The following is a 22,099-nucleotide window of genomic DNA, read 5'->3' on the forward strand; positions in this document are numbered from 1 at the left end:
AAAATATTCTGATTAAATAACAATTTAGCCCTTATCTTTACACATGCAAACAATCTTCCTGACACAACCATCATCAATAATATATTTTCAGTATAAAGATGAGTATGTTTTCCTAGAACTTTAATTTATTATTTACACATAGTGAAACAGAAATTTAATGTTCAAAGACTTTTCACATGCAGTACCGTTCGGTACAAGATGCTATACAATTGTATTTGTACTAAAATATCTGGAGCAGATATTTGAAAATCTTCTAACACAACCAACAAAAAGGCAATAAACAAAGGTAATATGTTATAGAAAAAACAGACTATCACAATGATTTTTTTAAATGTATCAGCTTTAGCTGCAGTGTCACTTTCTGGCATTAAAGTTGTTTGAATTCTTCAGAGAATAGCTGCATTAATGCATTTTAAAAATATCAGTCTTAAAACAATCTGAATTATTGGATTTTTCTTGCTGTTGTACTGTAAGCATGTTTTCTGTGGCAATTCCTATTAGGGTCAAAGGTGCAGAACTCGTCAGTTTGAAAATCTGAAAAAGTTTACTGGCTGTCTGAAAAAGCTGTGTCTGGAAGCAGTCCTCTCTTTAGTGGCTAAAGGAAAGCAAGTCACCTTTTTACATTGATTTGTTTGAAAATAAATTAAATTACCCAGCAAGATCATATAGACATATCAGATTTTACAACTGTCTCTTAAAGGGCTATTTAAAAAAGAGCCATTTATTTCAAGTGCTTGTAGGAAGGAGTTATAAGTAGACAAATTGTAATGGCACACATCCATGAAACCTTCATAAATTAGTTTTGTCCAATGGAGATGGAAATGTAACTATGAGCTTGTCTGGAATTATGTTTTTTGTAAAAAGCACCAACACATCATAGTCTTTATTAGAAGAGCAGGTGCAATCTGAATTTACATAGTAAGTTTTAAATCACAGTCTGTCTCCAAATTCTAGGGAACAGTGGATTGAAAAGGCTGGCAATGTCTTTTAGTGACCTGATAAATGACATAGCTTAGCCATGCCCATGAAAAATGCATGTAACTGATGTAGTAGGGAGAAAAATTGTGTAAGTCCCATATGCTGACTGAATGATTCAGAACTAACCCTTCAGACAACCCAATATCAAAGGAAGGAGTTGAATTGTAAGCTTATGCCCCAATTCTTAATAAAAGTGTTAGTCTTTAAAGTGCCACTGGACTCCTTGTTTTTGATTAAACAGATTAACATGGCTAACCTCTGAAACCTGTATCAGAGAGATGACCAACCAATTATTTGCATGACAGTAACAAACTTTTAAAAAAGCTTAAAAGCAGGTGCTATGCCAAAACTCCTGCTACATGGCAGAAAGCTTAGGGAGGAAGTATAGAAAACCCCAATAATGTGTTAGCTGTATTACTCTTATGAACTTTATCCTTTTAGTAAGCCTGGCCAGGGTCTATTGTCCCAGTGCAAGAATGCTGTCAGGCAGGTCATAAAATAAAACCCCCCATCAGAGAATCGACTTTTTCTTTGAATAATGCATCTTGCTAGAACATCCCCCCACGGATCGCAGCTTCCATGCTGTCTCCCCTGCCGTACCCAGAATCAGCCCCTGCTTCATCAGACAGCCCCTGGCTGTTATGGATTATTGGCAACAGGCACAGTGTCGGCATCGAAACCGCACGTCTTCCAGTACAAAATGTAGACCAGTTCGAGACTGGGCGCCACCTATATCCTGGTGTGAACCCAGCCGCTCTGTGCAAGCAAGCACCCCACCGATACCCAGAAAGATCCCGGAGGGTGTAACCTCTGGGTGGGTGGATTAGAGGCACACACGCTACCCCAGCACACGTGCAAAACTGAACGCTAGCTCTACGGACCGATCCAGTGCCCTGTGAATTTAGCCCTGACTCCAGCACAGCTGTGTGTGTGTTGGCGCGCAGCTGGCCCTGGGCACAAGGAATGCGGCTTCGCCGGGGGATGGGGCTCCCGGTTTAGGACGCACACACGCTCCGGGAGCAAGTACCGCCCCGGGCTCCCCTTAGTCAGAACCATGCAGCGCCAACTACGAACTCCTGGAACTTTGTTACGCGGCGGGAGGTGGGGGAATCGGGGTACGTCCCCCCCCAATAAATGACGCCCCCGCCCCCCACACCTCCCTAAAAGCCCTTCCTTCCTTGGCCGCCTGCATCGATCCGCGCGTTACGTCAGTATCGATAAGTTTGAGGGGGGGGGGGGCAGAGCCAAAGTCAAGTGCAACCCAGTTGCAAAGCGTCCCCGGACTTTGGGGGGGGGGGAAGGCGAAGGGGGGCGAAGGCATCGCTCGCACCTTAGGCAGCATCCGAGCCGCCTCCCCTGCAGATCGCTCCTGTCTTTGGCTGCCTGGGTTGCGGGCAGAGGCGGCGGAGGGAGGGGAGCCGGCGGGGGAGGGGGGTATTTGTAGGGCAGCCACTTCTCCCCGAAGCCTCCGTGCGGAGGACGGGGCGCGCCGGGGCAGCGGGGAGGGGGCGCGCGGGGTGGCCCCGGGGCTGGGGGAGCCCGGCCCGGAGACCGAGCCCAGCCCCGGCGGGAGCCGAGAGACACCCGCACAAACTCCCGGCCTCGCTCCCCCAAGATGGCCGCCGATGTGGGATCGATGATTCAATATTGGAAGCAATTGGATCTGCGCCGGCTGCAGGTGAGTGGCCGCGGCGCGGCGCGGGGGAGCCGCGGGGCGCGCCCGGGAGTCCAGCCAGGCTGCGGGGCGCGGGCGCTGCGGGGATCCCCGCACCCCCCCCCCCACTAGCCCCGATCAGCGATTGATCCCGGTCGCCGCTGCTCTTTGTTCGCTCCGGTCATTGATCCTGCGAGCCGCGCTACACAGCCCGGGACGCGCCACTTCCCCCCCGCCCCCCAAGCGCGCAACTTCGCTGGGGGCGCGGATCGCCCCCCTCCCCGCAGCCCGGCACCTGCCCTCTCGGACTTGCTGCTCCCAGCCGCTCCGGAGCAGGCTTCGCCTCCCGAGCGGAGCTGGAAGTCCTCCCCCCACCCTCCTCTGCTGCTGCCTTTGGACTCGAATTGCCTCGGATGCGAGCTATTTGCCAGGCAGGTGAATCCAGCAACTGCAGAGGTTGAACTTTTCCGTGTGTGTGTGTGTGTGTGTGTGTGTGGAGGGGGGTGATTTCTATTTTCTCTGAAAGAGATCTGCCGAGGGGGTGTCCCTGCAGCTGGGGCTGGAGGGGTTCGTGTATGATCCAGACTGTTTTCAGGGGCGCGATGTCGATATTAACTTCGTATTTCTGGAGTGCTTCGGAAGCAACTGTTTTGTCTTTACTGCTGCTCTGAATACTCCATAAATGTTTAAATCTTTGAAGGAGCAATCACAGCAGGCAGAAGTTGAGAGGAAATGAGGCAGATAACAGACCTATTATAGTATCTTGACTTGTTTGCCATGACATTAGCTTAAGATAAAAGATAATCAGACGGAAGATAAAAGGGGCTGCTTTTTTGCCTTCATGCAAATCTTGGGAAGTTTCTTTCCTTCAGGCAAGTGGTACCCAACCCTGAGCCCCAAGATCTGGCATTCACATCAGATGAATTCAAAAGCCAGTCAAGGGGCTTTTAAAACAGAAGATGCAAGTGACTTGCATTTTTCAGAGGTTTACTGGCCAGGAACGTGTAGCAAAGATGCAAACCAAACTGTTTATTGCCGTATTTTTTTGCCCTTTAAAATGCTGCAGCGACAGGGGAAAAAAAGTGTCTTTAAAATAAAAGACTGGCTCTCCCTCCCCCTGTTCTAGGTTGGCTGCATTGTGTTTGGTGCTCAGGCAATTGTAATTGTATTCCCTGCTAATGTTTGTGAATCAGACCTGGGCGCACTAAGGGCATAGACTCTTTATTTATGATTGATGTTCTGTAACATAAGGAATGACAAGAGCATGACAAACAGATATGGGAGAAAGCAGAAGGAGAATCAAATCTGCTCAGGGCTGGCTGAAGCCCTTCTGTGATCCTATTGTTATTCAGGTCTTGAGAATTTAGTGTGCAGATTTACAGCAGGGGTTTTGCCTTCATTCATCCCTGAATGTCAGTTAACAAAATTTTCATTAGCCCACTAATATTCAGTCTTCTAACCTTACTCCAGGTGCATATAGATCCAATTATCAGTGTTTTTTAGACTTGCGATGGATACACCTATCTTGCATTAGGGAAGAGCGCCTTTGTGGTTCTCTTTAGGTCATAGAAGTCTGTATACAGCTGTAGTGTCACTGGTCTGTGAAATTAACGATAAGCCCTTTGTTAACATTTACAAGAGGATAGATGACCTGAAAAAAATAGATGTTTACATTTTGTTGTTATATAGCTTTCTGTATGTGGCACATAATGAGATGAAGTCTGAAACTGGAACTCCTACAAAAGGAAAGACGCTCATTTACATGGATATTAAATAGGTTTATCCCTGTAGGATATTACAGGCTTTAAAATGCAGCATGCTTCATAGGGGAGTAAACAAATTTAAATACGATTTATGGCCCTTCAATAATGTATCAACAGTTCCAGCAGTTAATACATTTTGGCTTTTAAGCAGATTACTTAGTACATTTGTGATACTGAACCCTCAAAGTAATACAGGTACAGCCAACAGCTTTCCATGACTGCTCGTTTAGGGCCTTTTGGTTTGAAGGGGATTAGCATTCTAAGTACATGGGATACAAAGGATGCATTAATATATCATGCTGATGACTTTTTCACCAAACTGTAGTTAAAAATGTTTACTACTAGTTTTTGGTGTGAAAGGAAAACTAAACTTTTTTTGAGCTGGGGCAAATATTGGAAGATCTAGCTTAATTCTTCAGCTTAATTGTGCTCCCTTGGGAAGAAGTATAGAGCTTTAATTCTCAGATGTTTTGAATGAATGAGTAGCAGCATCTGGATGCTGAACTGTAAGAGCAGTTCTTGCTGTCTTCTGTCCTGGCAGTACTTTTTGGGGTCTCCTCTGGGTGGTGGTGGAAAAGGTGTTCTTGTGACAATTTGGCCTAATTCCCTCTATTGGAAAAAAGAAATTGAAACAATCCATTTATTCTTCCAAATGCTTTTGGAAAAAAAATGGTACACACAGGCCTGTTTGCTTGCAACAGCCATGCCATGGCAAAAGTTTGACAACCTTGACAAATGGTGGGCATATGTAAAACATGCAGATAATGGGATACTCTATAACACTTTGATCAAAATGTCATTGAGTCTTTTTACAGTAAGTAGGCTCGGAAATGAGAAGAGATAAAATTCTATCAAAGATAATGCCAGGCATATTTCATTTGGTTATGAGATTGTTTTATAGTGTACATTACTAATGTTGTATTTTTTACGGCTTTCTTGTGTATAATAGTCACAACAGGATTCATACCTTTATGATTTTTCTTGTTTTAATTTGCTCTGTTTTATTACACTTAGTATACCAGTGTATGGATTATATGCTGTCTGCATCCTAGGTGCAGCCAATTTTATATTTAAAAAGGCAAAACCAAGCAGCATTGTTGATTTTAAATATTTATGATCGCTCCAAACTGGGGTATAACTACCTACTGTTGCCATGTTTTATAAATGGGCTCTGGTTACGTTATGTGAGCGAGTTTATCAAATCAAATATTGTGCATTTTGTTTCAGTAAGACAGGCACTTCTGTGTGTCTGTGCGAATCAGTGCTTGAGCTAGTCGGCACTGTGGAGTGTTCCGCGGAAATTTAAGTGGTAAGGTAATGTGCGGCATCTAGTTAGTTCAGACTCTGTTGCTGTTTGCCGAGCGCCAAGAATTTTCTGAATGCGTAGCGCTTGATGGAATGTTTTCACTGTTCAAAATTTAGAAAAAATGTGGATGTGATTAAAATATTATAACCTTATGATATTCTGAAGTGCATAAATTTTACATATCAGCTACCGAGGGAGTTTAGACATCCATTAAATGATATGACAGCTTGACTTATCTAAATGTGCTATCATTTAACAATGTGTCAAAATTCTTCTTTATATAGATGACAGTGGTAAATAAGCCGTCAGTCCTGTTGGCTGAAGCTTAGCTTCTGAAACTTCTAATAAACTTCACCGCAGTACCGCAGAGAAGTTGGAAATGGAATAGCCTACTTATTACGTCTGTAGATATGCCTAGGACCTTGCAAGACCCACCTCCAGAGCTCTGCATGGGAGGACTTAACCTCACCAAATGCTCTGGACTCTGCATATCATTAAGACATTCCAAATTTAAAGTAAGACTGAGAGCTTATTGGTTCATCCAATGTACTACTTCTTTTAATGTACAAAATCAGTGCTTCTTGCACACATACTTTCATGCTCCCGCTTGGGAAAAAGCTCTCTTGCGCAAGAATACTTGCTCAAGAGGGCCAGTGTAGACAGCTAAGATGGCTGATGGCTAAGGTGGCGATTGGGGCTTTCTTGCACAAAATTGCGTCTGGACTGGCCACGGATGCTTTTGCGCAAAAGCACTTTTTGCCAAAAGCATCCGTGCCAATCTAGACGCGCTTTTGCGGAAATACTTTTAATGGAAAACTTTTTCTGTTAAAAGTATTTCCGCAAAATCATGCCAGTCTAGACGCAGCCGTTGTGTATCAGAGTCACCCACATTAAAAGCAAGAGAGAGACAGGGTCAAATTCATCCCAATTATGTCTCCATTTCAGTGGAGTTAAACCAGGGTGTCATGGGGCAGACACACCGCCATGGCCTCTCCTGCTGGTAGCCCTGGGAATGAGCTTTTATTTGCTCACTGGATGCCTCCCAGTGGCTGGTGTTTCCCCATGTCCTCCCTTCACTTTCCAGTCTGGACCCGTGTCACTCTTGGACCACAGCGTCCCCTTCAGGACGCTGCCCTCTGGCAGTGCCCACTCCAGTGTCCACCCCCTTCCAGAGAGGTGTTCTATCAGTCTCTGTACTCCAGAGTCCTCTCCTCCCAGGGAAGCCCCACTTCTCCTGTACCCTCCTTGCCTCAGTGACCCACTGCCAGTCTTCATCTAGCCCCTGCCTCAGGGGCAGTCTTCAGTCTGTAATGGCCATTCATCATTGGCAAGGAGGTGTGGACCTGTTGCCTTTGACTCCCCTGGCTGCCTCCCAGCAGCCAGGGGCTGTGTCTAGACTGGCAAGTTTTTCCGCAAAATCATCTGCTTTTGCGGAAAAGCTTGCCAGCTGTCTACACCGGCTGCTTGAATTTCTGGAAAAGCACTGACGATCTCATGTAAGATTGTCAGTGCTTTTGCGGAAATACTATGCTGCTCCCGTTCGGGCAAAAGTTTTTTTTTCTGAAAAACTTTTGCACAAAAGGGCCAGTGTAGACAGCAGAGATTTGTTTTCCACAAAATAGCCCCGATCGCAAAAATGGCGATCGGGGCTTTTTTGCGGAAAAGCGCACCTAGATTGGCACGGACGCTTTTCTGCAAAAAGTGCTTTTGCGGAAAAGCATCCTGCCAATCTAGACGTGCTTTTCCGAAAACGCTTTCAATGGAAAACTTTTCCGTTAAAAGTATTTGTGCAAAATCATGCCAGAGTAGACGCAGCCTGGGAGTTTGCCTGGCCAGAGTTTCCCCACCTCTGCTCTAAGCCAAGAAGCCGCCTGCTTCCCAGCCAGAGCAAAAGAAAGTCCTCCTCTCCCCCTCCAGGGGCTCTTCTTTATATAGCCCTTAGCTGGGCCCTAATTAGCAATACCCACCTCAGCTGGGGCTTCGTTCTCAGCCCTTGCTCAGGGCTGAGTTGCCCTTACAGGACCAGTGCAGGGCAGATGCCCTGTCACATAGGGATGGATTTATCCCTAATTCCACTGACCTCTGTAGATGATGTCTGCATGGTGTAGTGCAATGCTATCTCTTTCTGTTACATATTTGCAGTTGTTCTGTGATCAAACCTGAGACCATATCTGATTCCTTAAGGATTTCTTTGGGCTGTTGGCTCAAACAGAGCTGGTTCTTTATATAGTTATGCCATTATTCTATTAATACCATCTAGATATGATTAAAAAAAAAAGCTGTGCAGAACTTGCTTCCAGGTAAAATATTCGAAATAAAATTTCATTGCAGCATCATAAAAATGTCTCCTTTGATATGCGGGATTTGTCGCACCATAATTGTCTTGCGTTTAGGATCCTGCTCAAACTGTCACTTGGAAGGAACAAAAACGCATCCAGGTTTTTTCATGACCTTGAACAAGGTGGAAGGTGCGAGGTCAACAACCTGGAAATGCAGGCTCTTGAGTTCTCTCCGGAAGAGATGCAGGTTGAATCTCTCTAGTCCAGCACCCTCGGGACCTAACTGGTGCTGAAACAGAGAATTTGCTGAATCATGAGTGGTCTTTATTGTTTAGCAACGTTACCAACATTTCCACTGATTAGTGGGGCTCTTAGAAGGCATTTAGGGGTGAAGTGGAGCTAAATAACAGTACAGAGCACTGAGAGCCAGGACTGGTGGCTGTCAACAAACTTTATGGGACTGTGGGAAACTTGGCCACCCCCATAATAAGTGGACATCCAGCTAACTACAGTCATGCTGGATCATGGATGTTCCTGGACCAGAGAGTGCCAGAATAGAGAGGTTCAACCTATACAACAGAGCTACTCTACAAGTGGCCTGGTGGGGTTTGGGTGGGGTCTTTGAACATGGCCTCCACTGGGAACACACTCCACAATGGCAATGCTATATAATGGTCTTCTGTTGATTTGCATTTTAGTATTTCAATTACTGGACTGTCATTGCTCAGTAAAAGTGCTGTCCTATGGGTGGAAATCAGGTAAATATTGCATTTTATTAATATCAGCGGAACTGACTTAAATGGGGACTGTGTGTTGTGTAGTCTTGCCTTAATCTTTGTATTCATGTCCATCAGTGTGAAAGAAGCTATTTGCATATATTTGCATGTCTGTACAATCAGCCTTGAGGCCCTTGCCATGTGCTGTGTGTATGATTGTTACCCTTGGGACTTCCAAAGTTGAGTAGCCCTGCTGTACAACATAGGCAGCAGCAACTTCTACAATGCTGCAATGCCCAAGTGTCATAACCCTATTCTTAATGGATCAGTGGTTGGGGCCAGAAGGGTGCTTAGTCTTCACCAGCGTTCCCGATAAGTTGTGGGCTTATGTGGTCACTCAGGAGAGATTCAGATTCTACCCACCTGATTAGCAGAGCACTTGCCGCTGGATATTTGTTTCCTATTGGTGGTGCACATTCACACATGGCTTGGTGAACATTAAAAAATATTCTGCCCATGGATGTAAAGAACCCACACATTGATGGAAAAACTTAGAGGAAATGTTGACCTTTAGAGGCCCATCATTCTGTGATTGTTCTTTCAATGTTTCAATGGAATGGTGATTTTGGCAAATGTGGTCACTTCTAGGGATGTTAAATATAGGCTAATTCTTATCGTTACTTGACTATTCTGTAGTCCCTGGGGATAGGCCAGCAGCCAGTGCGCTCCAGCCCCACTCCTGAGGAGCCCCTTGCCACTACATGCTCCTGTCTGTATCAGAGGCAACAGTGTGGGAAGCCAGGCATGAGCTAGTCCACAAGGGAAGCCAGTTTAAAAACCAGCTCCCGTTGTAGACTTGTTGCCTGGTGCCCTGCACTGCTGCCTTTGATACAGGCAGGGGTGACAACAGCCCCTGTCGAGGGGGAGGCTAAGCTCCCAGACCCAGCATGAGCCAGAACTGAGCCGGGCTGCCTGCCCGCCTGGCTCCTAATGCACTTTAAATGCAAAGCTGCAGTGGAGGCAGGTCCTGGACCCAGTGTGAGCCAGAACTGAGCTGGGCTGCTGGCCAGTCTGCTAACATTTTTTACTGGTGGTGTGTGTGTGTGTGTGGGGGGGGGGGGGTATGTGTGTAGTCTGTAGCATTAACTGATAAGCTTTTACTTATTGATTAATCAACTACATTATTACATCCCCAGTCACTTTGCCACCATGAACTGGACTGAAATCTGCAACCAACAAAGTATGTACAGTCCAGGTTAAATTTCACATCCATTCAAAATGTTCTCTGAGGCACTCAGCTTTCTGATGGACAAATGTTTTAGGAAGCAGAGAGGATTGTCCACAGGCTGTGAACTCCGCAACCTTTCTTTCCTCCAGTTTCCATTCTGACCTGTTGTAGGCTAATAAAGGGCTGGTCATGAGTGACATGCAAAGTTGGATGTTCAGCAGGTGTAAATTCCTAGAGCTTCGCTGACATTGACGGAGCTACACCAGTGAAGAATATGGCCCACGGTATTCATGAACTCAGCCTTGGAACGCTTTGGCTCCTTCTGAGATGGGTTGTGAATCTAATGTGTATTACTTAAGATTCATTGAAGCTTACAAAAAGCTTTGTGGTTGTTTTTTAAAGCAAGGAAATTGCACGTAATTGGTTACTATTGTGACCACAGCTAGCTCCCTCACTGGTAAGCTTGGCAGAATTAATTTTAATTCTACAATTAATTTTAATTTTTAAATGTAATTTTATTTTAAGCATTTTTTCTTTTATTTCAGTTTTCACCATTGTTGGAAGTTGTGGGGGAGTCAGGCAATAATTATTTAATGACAGTGGATATTGAGATTCAAAAAGTTAAAAGTTTTATAGCGGTTAAAACAAACTGTCAACAGCAGATATCAAAATCTGATCTTTAGATTAGGGATGTTAGAGTTTAACCGACAAATTGTTTAACTGATTAGCTGATGCTCATCAATAATGGTATTGGTTAAACTTATCTGGCTCCCAGGGAGGTGGCTTTGCTGTGGCAGGGCAGTGAAGCCTCCTCCCTGGGAGCTGGGCTTGCAGGGGCTGGCAGCCTCACTCCTAGGGAGGCTTCACTGCGGGCTCTGCAGCATACAGCTAATCGTGGACCCACTACATAGTTACCATATTAAACACATTTGAACATCCCTTCCTTAGATCAAGCCCTGGTAAGTTCTCGACCAGCAGTTTTCTTACTTTGCCCATCTCTCTGTTTTGAATGACATCTGTGGAAATGTTATTCTTGCCAGTTTGCACGTGAACAGTGAAATCAGTGTCTCTCAAATTTACTGATAAGATAATCCTTCCAAGCCTACTGATTGGCCATCTCCATAGAGAGGCTAAGGATTGAATGGGTTACGGAGTCTGAATTATCTTTCTATCCCAGGAGGTGACTCCCTTGGGTTGGGATACACAGTTTCAGGGCAGCTGACATTACCAGGGCCAGCCTGTCAACATCCTGGGGAATGAAATTGACTCACTGAGGTTAAGCAGAGAAGGAACCTGAATCTTCAGGTGGCACTGTTCACTCGTCCTTTTGGGGGTGTACAGGAGGCAGGGTTTCCTGTTGAAAAACTGAAAATAATCCAGTTATCTTGAGAATAACTTGCAATGCGTCTTTCTGTTTCTCCACATGCCCCAGTAATGGCTCCCGTCAGCAACTCCATCAAGGTTTCTGCATAGCCTGCATGAGGCCTGGCTCTCTGCTGTGGGAGTCTATCAGTGCATTATGACCCAACTTTCTTCATCTGTTCCTCTCGAGCGTGAGAGCTGTTGGAGCTGGACTGGTCTGGCTGCCATTTTCACCATAAACCACAGCATCTCCTAATGATTGTTGATGGTTTCCTGGGTTTAGGGTCAGCAGAGCACAGGATTTCCTTGGGTAACACCACCCTGGGCACTGCCCCGTGGTGCCAGCAGCACCCTGTGTGAAAGTTACATCTCCGTTGGAACGGCCATGGCTCCAAAGTACACTGTCATTGATTTGATAGACAATGGCTCCCTAGGCTGATAGACCATAATACCACTGAGAAATCTGGGCTAAATATTATTGCTAAATATTATTAAGGGAGCAATTAAAGTTAACAGGACAGATTCATCCTGGTTGTCGTCTCATGGGTTTGATGGAATAACACCAAGGATGAATTTGAACTACTGTTTCCTGAAAAATAAACCATGACTTGAATGTTACAAGCTGACTTCAAACAGCAGGAGCTAGGACATTCAACTAAGGCTGGGCACCCGTCTTTGATTTGCCTCCTAACTGGGTCATGTAACATAATGCTGTATCCCGACCTTGGACCTGTGCGATACCAACGTGCAGTTGTCCTGGATGTATCCAGCAGGCCCTGTGTTTGATATTGGGTCTGACTGGGGAACACTCTCTCACTCCAGGGCATGGTGTCAGACCATCTTTCTAATAAGGTATTTACATGTTATTACTGCTGTAGCCAGAGGAGGCAAGGGTAGAGGGTGATTTCATGGTGTGCTGTTGTACTTTTATTATATACGGAAGGCAATGCGCTTCTAACCCAGTGGTGAGCAACCGGCAGCCCATTGGGGTTCTATGTATGGCCCACGAGACATTTTGTTCACTGTTGCACACGTGCAGGATTGCCAGATTCTGCTGATTTCATCTGATAGTATTAAAGTGGGACACACACACAAAGCAAGGGCACATGAAGTGAGGTGTGTGCTGACTGCACACAACATTGTGAGAGCTGTGCACTCCCTCTGCATCCAATCACAGCGCTGCTATGATTCCATCAACACTCTCTGCAAATTCTAGGCACGCAAGTGCAGTTAGCAAAGCTACCCTATCCCAAGAGACCATCTTTATGACAATTTTGAGGCCCATTGAGATGGAGGGTCACTCATGCAACTCACTCACTAACTTGGTTTGCCTATCGCTGTTCTATCCCATATCATTTAAAATGCTGTACAGCGCTGAGAGGGCAGCAGAGAATGCCAGGACTAAATACATTTTAAAGAATCTGGGAAATTTTTGTGTTTAAAAGGGCAAGGGGAAATAAAATGGGTGAAAATTATTTACCGTTTCTAAAAACAATAGATCCACTTAAAAAATTCATTTCCTTGTTCTGATCCTTTAATGGGACAGACTGTGACTTCCTTGGATGTTGTCTATAGAAGGGGGTAGATTGTGGAGTGATGTGGAGAGCTGTTATGAATTTTAGTAGCCTTGTCTTGCTGACTTGAAGTCACTGAATGCTTACTGTAGCACAGTGTATTGTTTAGGTGGCATGCTGATCGTTGTCTTTGCAGTCAGGGACCCAACCTCTATTGTGTTGGGCACTGTACACATGCACTCTCTGAACAGTGGCCCTTGCTCAAAGAGCTCACAGGAGATAGGAGATGGACACACCACTCAGATCAGGACAGGACAGGGTAATTGTGACCATTCTATTTCCTCATCCATTCATCTTCTAGGCTTTGATTTTGCAAGCATACCTGCAAGGAACTTTCCTACTGGGACAGGCCAACTTGAGATCCATGGGTAATTCATGTGAATAAAGCTGCTTTCCCCATCCATGTTTGCAGTACAGATGCCAGAGTCTAACCGGTTAACCAATAAACATCAGGGTATTAGTTTCTGTTATGGCTAAACTTTTCTGCTGGCAGGTGTGCATTGGCTCCCAGCAGGCTCCAGCTGCTCTCCCTGCTCCCAGGAATCTGGCTGCTACTTCATGCTGAGAGCTCTGCAGTATAAAGCTTATACTGTACAGCCCACAGCACCGGGCAGCTGGCTCCCTGCTTGGAGCAGGGCTTGTGCCCTGATAGTGGAGCAGGCGGCAGGAAGCTCTCCAGGAGCCATGGTGCACCTCTCCGCCATCCTTCCCTTCCTAGTCCCACCCCGTCAAAACCGGCTAATCGTGTAACCGCTAGGATTTTGTGGGTGTGGTGGTTTTTTTTTTTTTTTTTTTTAAACATCTCTAGTTTGCAGGCTCCAGAGCTAATTCTGAAGGTATATGCAACATGCTTGCCGGTGGCTCCATCATCTCCTCTTGCCTCTGAGCAGACAGAACTTGGAATTGAAGCTGATGGTTTGATTTTAAAAAACCCTCACAAGTCACCCTGTGAGAGATGCTTAGCCTTTCCCCACTGGGCAGAGAAAATTTAATTGAAACTCTGTTTCAATGAATGGGAGATGCAACCCTGATATCTCCTTTATAATTTGCCTCACCTGATTCATGCCCAGCTTTCTTTTCCCCTGCTTTGCCTTATTTCTTATTTGGGCTCTTATTCAGCAGTTGTATCTGGGGGGGGAGGGAGCAGGGGAGGGAGAGATGGGTGGTGGGGTCCCTCTGGGCAGAACTAAAACCAGTGTCAAGTCCAGGATTTGTAATTTCCTCAGGGCAAGGTCTGCTTGTTGCTGGTGTGTGCTGAAGCACACATACCTCCAGCTCTAAATGCAAATGTTTAATAATAACAATTGGGGTATCTCCTAATTATTGCCACGATCCAGCTGCCACTGAAGGCCATGGGAATTTTCCCATTGTAGCAGCAGGTTGAGGGAGCCTTATTTTCAATTATGAAAAAAAGTGGGGGGTGGTAATTGGATGGACGTACAGTTCTGATTTCCTCCTCTTAAATCTGAATTTCTTTGCCTGGCAGGAGGAAGTCAGGCTGTGAATGTTACCAAAGTGTAATTTTTTTGTGGTTGAATAATTGAGGCTCTGGAAGATAAGGCTGGCAGAGCTGCAGAAAATTAGAGTTTATCTTTAGCTCAGCAGCTCTCACTTTAGAAACGGGTGACCCCAATTCCAGCCTGAAGAGTGACTTCTTCCCTAATTAATAAATCCATTAATTAATTGTGTGCATGCTGCAGCCCATTAGAGATGAATTGGGTGGCCTCCCAACTCAGTTTAGGGGATTCTTTCTGTGGTCTTAGGGAATCTGTGGCCAAGAGGCAAATAGGGACATAAACGAAAAATATAATCAGGTTCCCATGGTCTGACAGTGGTTGCTATTGACATTGTGACTGCTAAGGTATTTCCTGGCCTATTAGCTAGTGAGGTGGTATTTGCAGATGCACATTTCTTGTTACAGAGCATTCTGATCAGCCACTGTCGTGTTATCACCCCTAAATGACACCCCTGGGTTCCAGCTGGAGTGCAAAGTGTGGAGGCATATGGAGAGGCTAAGAGAAGGCATTAACATGCGGGTGACAGTGCCAGAAGACCCTCCCCTTCTGGAGCACCCACCGCAACACAACAGAATGCAATGACAAAGCATAAGCATGACTTTTAAACACGCATGTGGCTCCCATTGTGTTGAGTGGGGCTACTCCCATGCCAGTCAGCTGACTTGAAGGTGTGTCATGACACGCTGCCCTGCCCTGCTGGTGTCTGGCAGCAGGCGCTAGAGGTGGAGGATGGAGCAGCAGTCAGGGAATACCAGCTCCCTAGTATCATCCTGGCCTGCACAGGCAGAATGGCTCAGTAACCCTCCTCTCAGCCACGGCTGCTCTGTTGGCCCCATGTGGCTCAGTGGAGCAAGAGGAGTTTATGCCTGGAGTCAGCTGTAGCTGTCCCTGGTCGTCCCCTGATCTCCGCTGCACTGGGTAAGCCTGGACAGAAGGAGCTGCGCCAGCCCTGTAAGTCTGGGCTAACACCATTGTAACTGACAACGGCATCCGGCCTCCCTCGCGGTCTCGTGGTTGGGTAAATCGTTGTCGGAGCCCTTTGCTCGAGACCAACCAGGCCATCTCTCCACCTACCAGGCCCAGCGGGGGCAGACCACCTCAGGACTTCTGTCATGGGACAGCCAGCCACCCACAGACACTATTTGTTTTCTGACCTCAGCGTCAGCCAGCGTGAAGTGAATTGTGGAAGGGGATCACGTGTGTGGTGCTGAACCTGCTGGCTGAGCCGGCAGCCCTAATGAAAAGATGCCTGTGAAAGAGCCATGCCGCTGTGTTTGCGGCAAACTCCTTGGAACTGCCTGAGGTCAAGAAAAGTGATGTCAAATGAGGCAGGAAGGCTGATCTCCGCTTGCACCCAGTGAAGGTAGATTTGGAAGAGGACTCTGGAATTCCTCAGCCACACATGGAATGTAATGTTAATGGTTTCATGATCTGAATGAGTAATTATGAACAGATTTAACAGGCAGCTCATCCCAAATGAGTGTCCTTCAGGAGGTACACACTTAACCAGATAACCTCTATGGTGCTTTCACCACTACCTGTTAGTCTCCCTCCATATGTTGGCAGAGTAGCTGCTCTCTTCGTTTATTTATTCTTCTCGTCTGCAGAGGCTTCAAATAAAAATGCAGAAAGAATGATTGTGCATTCTGATCCCCTGCTCTAATGTGTTCTTCACAGAATATAGTTCAATGCCAGGCTAAAAATCATAATTTTAATAAATCAAAATTCACTCTTTTCTTAGAATCATATCTGTGGATTTTAAAAATCAAATTGGCTTTTGGCTTTTCACTGTTTCCATTTCTCATTGAAAATACACTAGCCAGTCTGGGTCTTGTTTTATCATCAGTTTCTAATCTTTCAGATTCTTACGTTTAGCATCATAACCTGCTAGTTGCACTACAAATAACAATGAGACATTGAAAAACAGTTTCCATCAGAATGAAATAAAAACATCCTTGGAAACATTTTTATTGGGTATGGGTAGTGTAAAATCTTAGGGTTTTAAACAAAACCTAAAATTCAGACTGGCTTTGCTCAGTGTCTCTTCCAGAGAGAAGATGGAGTTAATAAACAGTAGATTTGGTACACAACTGGTTCTCCTTAGCAAACTGTCAATGACACATCTGTGGAGTTTATTTCACCAGGAACTCTACTTGGTGCCATCAAGGGAGGGCTAGAGGAATTTTCATGGAAGTTAAAGAGTTCCCAGTCCTTTTCTGGGGCTGCTTTGGTTCAGCATGTCAGTTAGGGAATGTCCACACTAGGAAACTGTTTCACAATAACTCCAGAAATAACTATTTTAAAATAGTGTGCCCACACTAAAGGGAAACCTCAAAATTAGTCCAAGGCAGGCTCCCTTACAGTGGATGTGCTACTTTGGCGTAGAGCCACAGGAAGCACTGGGGAGCAATTACTTTGAATGACTCTGGGGAGTACTTATTTTGAAATAGCAGCAGTGGAGCGTCCACACTACTGCTATTTTGAAATAACTATTTTGACATAAGCATTATTCCTTATGGAAAGCAGGAGTTATTATTTCAAAATAACCAGCCCCTTATTTTGAAAAAACAGGCTTGGTAATGTGGATGCTGTGCCTATTATTTTGAAATAAGAGGAGTTATTTCAAAATAATTCCCTAGTGTAGACCAGTGCTTACTTTCTAAATGGGATATGTCTACACAGTGCAAATAAACCCTCACAGAAGACTGGCGTCAGCTGACTCTAGCCTGAACATCTACACTTGCAGTTTTACAGCTCCACAACTCACTGTTTAACTTCAGTGCAGAAACAACCTGTGTGTTTCTTAGGGAAAGAGAGGGGTGAGGGGTGAGATTGAATTATTAGATCAGTGTCAACCCCTTTCTATTTCTGTCCTTTAGAAGTAAAGGTGCCTAACATTCTGTGTACCCAGGTTGAGGGCTTGGATTTCAGCAAATTTTCAAAAGAAAAACTGATGTACTATTAAGAATTAAAACGTAGTCATGTTCGCAGAGGAGGAGGGGGTTCCTGGAGAACTTTGCCCCTAAAGCAGAGATGTGCTTTAAACTAATTTAGGGTTTGAAAGTTACAGCATGTGCAAATTCAGAATTTTTCCCCCTCTTGTACCTTGAGATAGAAAATGGATCTGCAGCATGATTTCTTTATGAAGAGCACAGAAGGAGTCCCTCTCAAATTGGAAAATGAACCTTTAGGACATTCATTCCACCCAAAAAAGGCTCTATGAAGATTCTCAGAACATTTGGTACCTTCTGGCGCCTATTACAGAAAGATGTAGTTCCCCAGCTTGGGAGATAATAAGCAGGTATTGACTTCTGCTGAGGTCATTATCAAGATTTATTCAGTCAATATGGCTTCTTGCATCAATAAGTCTTGAAGTTGATAGAAGAAGAATATGTACTTCTGGAATTTATTAAAAAGTTTTTCCCTTTTCATAACACTTTACTATGTATATTACATGAGCATCTCTTTCTGATTTTTTTTTTTATTACCTTTTTGGGCGGTTATAATTTTTTATGCTGCTTTAGACCCGTTTTTTGTTAAAGTGAATGAAAAGCAGGAAAATTGCTGTGTTTTATTTAGTAGGTGTCAAGTGGAAGTGTTGCCCTGTTCTTTTTCTTCTGCTTTTTGGGCTAGGGGCGTGAAGGAAGATTCCTAAGACTAACAATATGTAACTCCTTTAATCTTCAAAGCATTTTACAAGCCTTAGAAAATGAATTAATCTGCCCACTATCCGTATAGCGATATATCTGTTTTGCAGATGGAGAAGCTGAAGCAGAAATGCCGAGTAACTTTCAGAAAGTCACAGAGAGGGTTGGTGTTAGTTCCTGGATTCAAACCCAGGATTCCTGGCATCTAGTCCTATGCTCCCAGATGTGCCATTTAGCTCTTTCTGTTTCCAATCCTTTTGCTGAGGTTTAAGAGAGAATGAGATTGTCTTTCAGTGATATAACTCCCAGTGATTTCAAGGGGGGACAAAACCAGACTCTTAAAAATCCCAAACCTAGGGAGGTTGATCTTTTTCCAAGCTGCAGCAGAGGGGCCAGGCTTCAGAGGAGCTGATACTTCTTGTACAAGTTTTCCAAGAGAAGTAAGCTGCCACTGGGACGCCTTTTGTTCTGTTACCTCCACTTAGTCCCAGTGAGTGCAACTGAGAGCAGACTGTGGCTCACTGACTTTATATCTGCTAGTTGCTGCTTTCTAGCTGCTTTCTCTCCTGGGCAGACAAGCAAGCACAGTTTGAGTCAAATGTAAATCCCCAGAGTAGGGTGCAAGTGGGGTGTTAGTGGAGGCGAGGGTGTGTGTGTTTGTGCTCGCACAATGGACTTGCCCCAAGTGAACACCCGTGTCAGCATTGTGTCTGTTTACCCAATTGACATTGCTCTGCACAAGGAGTTGGTGGCAGAGCTGTTTTGTGTGAATTGCACGATGTTAATGGGTTCCGGGATGATCTGTGGGAGCGGCAGTCCCAGTAGACATCACATCTGCAGGAACTGGAGCTGGCGTAAAGGTGGTTCAGCCTTTCACTTGGATGCTGGCTTTGATTCTTTGCTCTTCGTTATCAGGAATGGCCAGCGCAGTGTCCTTATAGTTTTGAGGGAGATTGAGGATGTACAGAAGGTGCCATTGCAAACTAAATGATTATACTCTGAATGCAAGAAACAAGAGGGACACTGTCTCTCATAACAGAGTGTGTTCAGGGTAGCTTATTTTGATTTTCAATATCCCACCTAGAAAATGGTCCATAAAGGCAGATTCACAAGAATTGTGTACATAGTTTACATATGCAGTTGCAGTGATTGTGCGTGCAGGTCAGGTATGTGCATGAACGTGTTTGCTGAGGAACTTTAGACTTCATTTTCAGCAGTCATGGGTGTGAATGGGTGGGGACAGGAATCTTTGCACAAAGGTCTAGTTTACTGTTCATTGGAAATTTGGCCCCTGAAGGCAGAAAGATGTCAGCTGTGGAAGAGGGGTCACCAGAGAATCTAAATGAAGGTCTCACTAGAAAGCTGACGTGTTCATTATATACAGAAGAGCTTGTTAATTAACAGGGCGGTGCAGTGAGGGCAGCCCCTTTATTTTAACTGGTTGTGTACATGTGCTGGAAGAATGCTTGTGACCTCAGCCTCTGGCCTGTGTTCAAGGAGTAGCTGGCAGTAACAGCCCATTATTCTTGACAGTATATTGGTGTGGACAAAGAGTGACTAAACTAAAATCTGTGTAGAATGTTCTATTCCTTATTCCCTTTGCTGGGTATTCATGACACTTGGCCCCACTTTGTGCCGAGGTTTGCAAGCTGTGTTCCATTATAAAACTGTTGTACTGTATTTGGGTCCTGCTCCATTTATAGTTATTGGGCCCAGTCCTGTATCCCTTGCTCACGCAAAACACTCTGCGTCCAGTAGCGATTTTGGGTGAGTGAGGATGGAAGATTGGACACTGTGTGTATATGGCACTTCAGGAATGCAAGCACCAAGCATTGCAACAAAGCAACACCTACTGGAGAAATACTTGTCCTTATGCTAGCTACACTCAGTGTCTAATGGGACTTTGTGCATCCACAGGACCAGAATGTGGAGTCTTCTGGTCCAGGAGAAAAGGCCCCAGCCTCTTAAACTGAATGAGTCTCCCTTAAAACTTAGTGGTATAGGATCTATGACACATGGATGAGTGTTTCTGATTCCATCTAGGAATGGACAGTGGGACATGCATGTAGACACACATGTGTGCATAAACACTCCTCTTGGCCCATGCTTCTCTTGTGATTTTTCTATCCCCATGTGAATTTCACCTCTCTTATCTCAAGAAGACCAAATAGCAAATTCCTATGGAAATTGTTCTGGCTGTTTAGTTAGGGGGAGGGGCTAATGATTAAATCAGTTTTGTACTCATCCAGGTACATTTCGGAGCAGCTGCATGTGATAACATAAGAGACAGGAAGCCAGTTGAAAGGATTGTGTATAATCTAAGGTTTGTTTTTGCTTAATCTGAGCATTAATATTATTTATTTTGGCAGGGGCAACAAAGAGCCTTTTTACAGAATTCCATCAGCTGGCGCTTTTCTTCTGGCTGTGTGTGTTGAACAATAAGAAGAAGTCATTTGTTTTAAGTTTAGATGCCAGATTACTTACGCACGCATACATACACACGTGTGTGCATATATATATTTTTCCAAAATGGGTCTCAGTGCCTTTGAATGTTGCCTCACCATGTAATTATTTTTTATGACTGGTTTGGTGTAACATTTTCCCAGAAGCTGAACCAGGACCCTATAATATCGATTTAGCTGCAGTTTAAGTGACTCACTGCTAATGTGGGGCAGTTTGAATATTAATTGGTCTGAGTGAGCTACTGCTGCAACACAGATTTCTAAAAAAGTAAATCGCCAATTTGGACCCCATGTAAATATTACTGTAGTGGGAGAGGTGCGGAGCATCAGCTGCCCTGAGCAGCCCTGCTTGCCTGTGATAATGCTTTAGCGATGTTAGGACCTCAGGTTTCCTTTGTTTTCTTCCATCAGGATAACATAATAAATTAGTCCCTGATTCCGGGCACTGAGCCTCGTAACATGCTCCACGGGCAGAGCCTTTCGTATGGGAGATCTGAGGAGAACAGCAGCGCTGGCCAGTGAACATCACGTTGCCCAGTCTGGCTGCACAGTACGTTTATTGTTGACTGACAATCATACAGCCTGCTGCTGTAGAGAGCTGCTTTCATTTGCGGATCTCTAAGTGCTTCACAAACATGACTTCATCCCAGAGAGGGACAAGGTGGGGAAGGTAATAGCTTCATTGGCCAAACTCTTTTTGGTGAGAGCTGGCCTACAGACATGGGAAGGGGGATGAAGGGAGAAAAGAGGACAAGTGCCTTGGTGGCCAGAGATTGCATGCTCCATGCAGCACTTAAAGCTGGTGAGGTGGGGCATGCCGCAGCCCTGAGGGCTGGCTGCTCCAGCCCCACCCCTTTTAGCCGAGGTCCTGTCCCTTCCAGGAGCGTGGAGTAGGGCCTCCCCCACCTTGCCCAGGGGCCTGGCGAGGCTGTTGGCTCCGTTGGGTGAAAGGGAGAAGCTTCTGAGCCATACAGAACTCTTCCTGAGGTCTTTAGGGCAGTGTTTCCCAATTTTATTTGGCCATGGAACCCTTTTGAACTCGAAAGAATTTTGTGGAGCCCCTGACTGACTGCACTGAGTAGTAACATCATTGTCCCCACTCTCTGGCTAAGCTGGCATTACATAGGGACACTTATCATGGCAAACACAAATGAAAATTGTTTTCAGTAAAATTGATAAATGAACGAAAATTCCATTCCATTACAATAATTCAGGTTATAATGGAATTTTCTTGCGGAACCCCTATTTTTACTTCGTGGAACCCTGGGGTTCCGCGGAACACCATTTGGGAAACACTGCTTTAGGGAATTATTCCCCCCCCCCCATTTTACAGGGGCAGTGAGGGAAGCATAAAAAGCCTTGGGGAGTTATTGTTGAGCATCTTCCCTGTTGCTGCACAGCAGGAGGGTCGCAGAACTGGGTATGTGTGTCAGGGGTGAAAGGAACTTAAATTTTCTGACAGGCACTGTCTTATTGCAACACAGGCCCCTGCCAGCTTTTTTAATAGATCCCTGCCGGTTTTTGCTAAAGTGCAGCTAGATCTTGCCAGAGCTGTGACTTACTGTCACTTCTGATGTGTATTGTCCAGGGCAGGGGGTATCCAGTCTTTTGAA

At 45.1% G+C, this 22,099-nt stretch overlaps 1 protein-coding gene across 5 annotated transcripts in view; it reads left to right on the forward strand.

Annotated features, from left to right (window-relative positions):
* The first annotated feature begins 1,485 nt into the window (after positions 1-1,485).
* CUX2 (cut like homeobox 2) overlaps positions 1,486-22,099 on the forward strand; it is a 281,755-nt gene continuing 261,141 nt past the window's right edge. For 3 of the 5 annotated variants that reach the window (XM_075898702.1, XM_075898705.1, XM_075898703.1), the window contains exon 1: positions 1,486-2,656. In XM_075898702.1, the coding sequence (XP_075754817.1) occupies positions 2,594-2,656 (63 nt within the window). In that variant the 5' untranslated portion in view covers positions 1,486-2,593. Of the gene's footprint in view, positions 2,657-2,782; positions 3,068-22,099 lie in introns of those variants that run through there. The other 2 variants (XM_075898709.1, XM_075898707.1) reach the window with 2 other exon arrangements.

Source organism: Pelodiscus sinensis, chromosome 15, assembly GCF_049634645.1.
Source record: "Pelodiscus sinensis isolate JC-2024 chromosome 15, ASM4963464v1, whole genome shotgun sequence".
NCBI classification, from domain to species: domain Eukaryota; kingdom Metazoa; phylum Chordata; order Testudines; family Trionychidae; genus Pelodiscus; species Pelodiscus sinensis.